Here is a 6,129-nt window from a genome sequence, read left to right on the forward strand (position 1 = left end):
GGGGATTCTCTAATCAAGAATACTGGAGTGAGTTGCCATGGCCTCTTCCAGGGGATCTTCCTGGCCTGGGGATCGAACTGGCATCTCATATGTTTCCTACATTGGCAGGTGGGTTCTTTACCACTGGTGCCACCCAGGAAGCCCTGGAATATAGTAGCTTCCCAATAAATCTTTGTTGAGCAAATAAGTGGATGGATGGATGAATGGGGAATTCAAAGAAGGATAGGTAGGAGAATATGAGGAAAGAATAGAGCCACGGCTTTAAGAAGCTTAAAAAAATAAGACCGAAAAGGCACTGTATTCGCTTCTCTGCCTGGAAGCTTTTGCAAACCGCCTCCTTGGTCTTTAAGCCCTGTGGAGAAGCCCCTCATGGAAAGGCTAAGCAGGTGAGGCAGGAGCTTGCCTCTCTTCCGGGATGCCCAGGTTTGTGGCTCTGCCCTCCTCGGTGCTCAGTGGCCTCTGTGTTCAGCTGGCAGATGGGGAAGCAGAAACAGGGCTTGCTCAGGGCAGGAATGGTAAAGAGGCTCTCACACCACTGGCTAGAACATAGTCACATGGCTGCGCCCAGCAGCAAGGGGAGCTGGGAAAGGTGTAGCCCCTTCCCTGCAGGGAGAGGTGACGGCTTTGAGGAGCATCTTGCCAGTCTGCCAGGACCATTTCCAGCCCAGAGATTTTATAACCTTGTCATTTTCCATTTCACAGCACCCACTTTCCTTGTACCACTCTGCTTTTTTTTTTTTTGTCCATACAAATGCCTCCTTCTAACAGACATTTATTCATTCCCGATGTTTCTTATTTCTTGTTGGCCTCTCCTCACTGGCACAGAGCTTTGGTGTTCTGTTCATCACTGTCTCCTCAGGATCCTGGACAGGGCCTGGCCTGCAGAAGGCACTTGACATTTATCAGAAGAACATGGAATGGTGTGGGTCCTTGGCTTGCAGCCTGATGGTGAGAGCACGGTCAGCCCTAGACCGACGGTCAGTTTCTCCTCTGCCTACTGGGAAGCCTGTGCTGGGGGTGGGGAATGGCCAGGCCTGGCTGGGAAAGGGCGCTGTGCGTGAACTTTGCCAGGGTCATGGGAGGTGACCTGTGCAGGCCAGCGGCCCTGTTCCCCGACACGGTCCACGCCCAGGATGCTGGACCCCTGAGTCCATTCAGGCCAAGAGGTTCACTCCTCTGAAGAAGAGGCCGTGGCTGCTGAGTCACTTGTCATGCAGTCCTCATGCACAGGGCGGTCTGTACCAGTCGGCTTCCCCAGCCAGAACCTGATTTTTAGAAAATCAGGTGTCCCTATTTGTTTATCTTTGGCTCCCTGGGTCTTGATTGCCGCACAGGCTTTTCTCTGGTCGCTGTGAGTGGGTTCACTCTCGAGTTGCTATGCATGGGCTTCTCATTGTGGGGGATGCTCTTGCTGTGGAGCACAGGCTCCAGGCATGTGGGCTCAGGGCTTAGCTGGGATCCCCCTCGGCACATGGGATCTTCCTAGACCAAGGAGGATTGGACCCCTGTCTCCTGTATTTGGCAGGTGGATTCTTTACCACTGAGCCACCAGGGAAGGTTTGATTTTTTCTTAATTAAAAAAATGTATTTTACTTTAAATTCTGAATTTCTTTGACTGTGCTGCACGGCTTTTGGGATGTTAGGTCCCAGACCAGGGATTGAGCCTGCACCCTCTGCAGTGAAATTGCGGTGTCTTCACCATTGGACAGCCAGGGAATTCGCTAGAGCCTGATTTTAAAAAATGTAAACCACAAAAGGGAGCCCGGTTCTTCTTCTCCAGTTATGGGGGACAAACATGTCCCTCTGGTGGTAACTTCAGAGCGCCTGGGCGATAGAGATGTCCAGCTTTGGGAGCCTTCCTGTGTCTCATTTTTGAGAGGAGGACACAAAGCCCAGAGAGGTGAAGAGACCTGGCCAAGGTTGCCCAGTGTTCTGGGGACTGAGGACTCCCAGAGGCCAAGGTGTCTGGGTCCCCCTTCTGACCTCCCGCCTTCCCTGGGCACAACACCAGGAATGCCCATGAGCAGGAGAATGGGAAGCCGGGGCACAAAGAGACAAGAAGAGGTGGCTTGGGAAGAGGCCACTCTGAGCTCCAGCTGGAAGCATGTGGTGGGGTCAGCGACCAAGCAGAGAGGAGGGTAGAGGAAGCAGAGAGGGGCTCTGGTCCTGGCTTTGGAGGTGGAGAAGTCATCCAGATCTGTCACCTTTTAATCCTTGCCGGATTGAAGAGAGGCAACGCCAAAGAATGCTCAAACTACCGCACAACTGCACTCACCTCACATGCTAGTAAAGTAATGCTCAAAATTCTCCAAGCCAGGCTTCAACAATATGTGAACCATGAACTTCCAGATGTTAAAGCTGGTTTTAGAAAAGGCAAAGGAACCAGAGATCAAATTGCCAACATCCACTGGGTCATCGAAAAAGCAAGAGATTTCCAGAAAAACATCTATTTCTGCTTTATTGACTATGCCAAAGCCTTTGACTGTGTGGATCATCACAAACTGTGGAAAATTCTAAAAGAGATGGGAATACCAGACCACTTGACCTTCCTCTTGGGAAATTTGTATGCAGCTCACGAAACAACTGTTAGAACTGGACATGGAACAACAGACTGGTTCCAAATAGGAAAAGGAGTATGTCAAGGCTGTCTATTGTCACCCTGCTTATTTAACTTGTATGCAGAGTACATCATGAGAAATGCTGGGCTGGAAGAAGCACAAGCTAGAATCAAGATTGCTGGGGAAAATATCAATAACCTCAGATATGCAGATGACACTACCTTTATGGCAGAAAGCAAAGAAGAACTAAAGAGCTTCTTGATGAAAGTGAAAGAGGAGAGTAAAAAAGTTGGCTTAAAGCTCAACATTCAGAAAACTAAGATGATGGCATCCGGTCCCATCACTTCCTGGCAAATAGTTGGGGAAACAGTGGAAACAGTGACAGGCTTTATTTTGGGGGCTCCAAAATCACTGCAGATGGTGACTGCAGCCATAAGGTTGAAAGACACTTACTCCTTGGAAGAAAAGTTATGACCAACCTAGACAGCATATTAAAAAGCAGAGATGTTACTTTGCCAACAAAAGTCCATCTATGGTTTTTCCAGTAGTCATGTATGGATGTGAGAGTTGGACTGTAAAGAAAGATGAGCATTGAAGAATTGATGCTTTTGAACTGTGATGTTGGAGAAGACTCTTGAGAGTCCCTTGGACTGTAAGGAGATCCAACCAGTCCATTCTAAAGGAGATCAGTCTTTGGGGTTCATTGGAAGGACTGATGTTGAAGCTGAAACTCCAATCCTTTGGCCACCTGATTCGAAAAGCTGACTTATTGAAAAAGACCCTGATGCTGGAAGGGATTGAAGGCGGGAGAAGGGGACGATAGAGGATGAAGTGGTTGGATGGCATCACTGACTCAATGGACATAAGTTTGAGCAAGCTCCAGGAGTTGGTGATGGACAGGGAGGCCTGAAGTGCTACAGTCCCTGGGGTCGCAAAGAGCTCGAAACAACTGAGGGACTGAACTGAATCCTTGTAGGATCCCTGTGCCCTTCCTCACAGAAGCTGGCAGCCAGCACTCTCTCCAGAAGGCAAGGCCAGTAGCTTCTGCAGCCCCGATGTAGCCCAGACACCTCTGGGTACAGTGGGAGCATCCCTGGACAAGCAGCCAGGAGACTTGGGCTCTGTCAATTCAAATCATTACTATCACCAGTCACGTGCCAGGCATTGTCCTCTGCAGGCAAGTTCTCTGCCTCATGGGGCTTCTCTTCTAATATAAGAGACTGTTAATGAGCAGACAAATACTCACACGCCCGAGGTCTTTACAGATGATGACAGCAAGCAGGATAATGGGATACACGATGGCTGAACAGCTTGGTTAGTTGTGGGGAGGGTGGAAACAAGGAGGGCCTCTCTGAAGAGGGGATGGTGGAGCTGAGATCTGTGTGTGAGAAGGCAGCAGTCAAGCAAAAATCTGAGGGAAATGTGGTCCCTCCCTGGGCAGTGGCAAGTGCAAAGGCCCTGAGGCGGAAATGAGCTTGTGTTTGGGCAAATTTGCCTGGAGAGAAGGGCAAGAGGCAGAGTATAAAAAGAGGCCCTGTCACTCTGTCATTATCTCTAAGGGATTTGAGTACGTCTTATCTCCTTATTCAACCCCTAAATTTTAGGCATCTGTAACTTTGTGGTTCCGTGGTAAAGAATCCGCCTGCCAATTCAGGAGATGCGAGTTTGATCCCTGGGATGGGAAGATCCCCTGGAGAAGGAAATGGAACCCACTTCAGTATTCTGGCCTGGGAAATCCCATGGAGAGATGGCCTGGTGGGCTACAGTTCATGGGGGTCACAAAGAGTAGGACACAACTTAGAGTGTCCACCAACAAGCTAAAACAAACCTTTCTTGGCCCTATTTCAAATTTTTATTTTAATGGCTTTTGTACAGAAGTCAGGATATTATTAGTCTGGGAGTCAGAAGACCTGAATTGTGGCCTCAGGTTTTTCAGTAGTGAGCGGTGTGACTTTGGACAAATCCCCTTTCTCATCTTTTTTTTTTTTTATCCATTTCCACATAAAGATTTTTAATCCAGCTTAAAAGAATACCCAAAGCAAACTGCCCACCAAATCTGAGGCTAATTCGGGGTTTTTCTATGATTATAACAAATGAGATATAATTGTATCTCAAAACTGTTGATCAAAAATACAAATGATGTACCAATTCTTGTTAAAATTGAAAGGCTTGATTGCAAAAGACATTTACTGTTCAAGTTTACCCTAGAAACCACACGTGGAGCAGCGCTGACCCAGGAAACACAGACACAGCTGCGCACACGCATCAGGTGATGGAGGCGAACGGGGCGGCTTGAAGGGACCCCAAGCACCAGAATATAGGGCGGCTCCCAGCCGCCAGCAGAGCATCAAGGCAGCTCGAGAAAGTGGTGCAAGCGAGTGCGTGTACCCAACATGCCAGCTTCCCCCCAGCACCCCTGTGTCTTGGGAGAAAAGTGGGTGACTTCTCCACCCGTCCTGTCACCCACTGTCACATGCCTGCACAGGGCAGGTATGGCCTCGCCTGGCGCCTGTTTAAAAGCCCGAGAATCAGGCAGCAAGTGGCTGTATTTGGGGAGATGAAACTCACTGGTCAGAGCTGAAGGCTCGAGCTAGTGCGGGGCCACTGACCCCTGACCCCGAATCAGAGAAGTGAATCACCTGCCCAAATTTCCAGCTGGTTGCACATCCAACCAGCTCCATAGCTCCGTCCATTAAACATGTTCTGATCAAAAAAATAGTGTTCTGATCTGACAAGCTTGCAGAGGCTCCCCAGCCTCGCGCCTGCAGCATTGAAGCAGGGGAAAGGGACAGACTCCACGCTGCCTCATGAGGGGCCCGCGGGGCCGCTAGGCCGTCTGCGCCAGGAACTCCAGGTACCGCGTCCGGGCCTCGAGGTGGTCCGACGGCCGGTTGTACGGCGTCCACACAGGGTCTCCCACGAACAGCCGCATGGCCTTCACATAGTTCTTCTCGTCCAGCGTGAAGCGGTGGTAGATGCCGGCGGGCAGGGTGATCATGTCCCCCTTCTCCATGGAGATCCGGATCCACTGGTCCTCCCGGTCCCGCACGTCAAAGTACCCGGTGCCGTCCAGGATGTAGCGGATCTCCTCATCCAGGTGTAAGTGCTCCTCAAAGAACATCTTGATCTTCTCCTCGTAGTTCGGTAGTTTGTCTTTGCATATGGTTATGATGTCCATCCAGGAGTAGTTTCTCTCTTTTCGGATCTTCTCTAATTCTGGATCGTTCTCGTATTTGTCTGCATCCAGCTTCCAGTAAAGGACCCCGAGCCGGCGCAGCTGCTCCAGGCCGACAGGGCGCGCGGGCTCGGCGCGGTGCGGCAGCCGCGGGTCGTCGGCCGCCTCGTCCATGTACCAGGCCTCCACCATGGCCGGGACCCCTTTCTCATCTTTAAACCAGGAGATTGGACCACAAGCTCTAAAGGCCTTTCTGGCTGAGAGAGCCCAGCTCCGGGAGTTCATGTTAACTCTTCTTGATCCTGTTTTCAGCCCACTTATGGATCTTCTCAGCACACATCTGCTCCTTCATCCAGGATCTGCACACAGCAGACATATATTAGATGTTTCTGAAAA

General features: G+C 50.3%; 1 protein-coding gene across 1 annotated transcript; it reads right to left on the reverse strand.

The window, feature by feature from the left end:
* Window positions 1-5,093: 5,093 nt before the first annotated feature.
* LOC138076821 (acireductone dioxygenase) lies at window positions 5,094-5,926 on the reverse strand. Its single transcript, XM_068969146.1, has one exon. The coding sequence runs from the start codon at window positions 5,923-5,925 to the stop codon at window positions 5,386-5,388; it is 540 nt and encodes a 179-aa protein (XP_068825247.1). The 5' UTR covers window position 5,926; the 3' UTR covers window positions 5,094-5,385.
* Between the last annotated feature and the right edge of the window lie 203 nt (window positions 5,927-6,129).

The sequence above is a fragment of the Capricornis sumatraensis genome, chromosome 3, assembly GCF_032405125.1.
Source record: "Capricornis sumatraensis isolate serow.1 chromosome 3, serow.2, whole genome shotgun sequence".
Classification (NCBI taxonomy): domain Eukaryota; kingdom Metazoa; phylum Chordata; class Mammalia; order Artiodactyla; family Bovidae; genus Capricornis; species Capricornis sumatraensis.

Excerpts from the sequence above, each read along its gene's own strand:
- LOC138076821 (XM_068969146.1), bottom strand. The coding sequence starts at position 5,925 with ATGGTGGAGGCCTGGTACATGGACGAGGCGGCCGACGACCCGCGGCTG.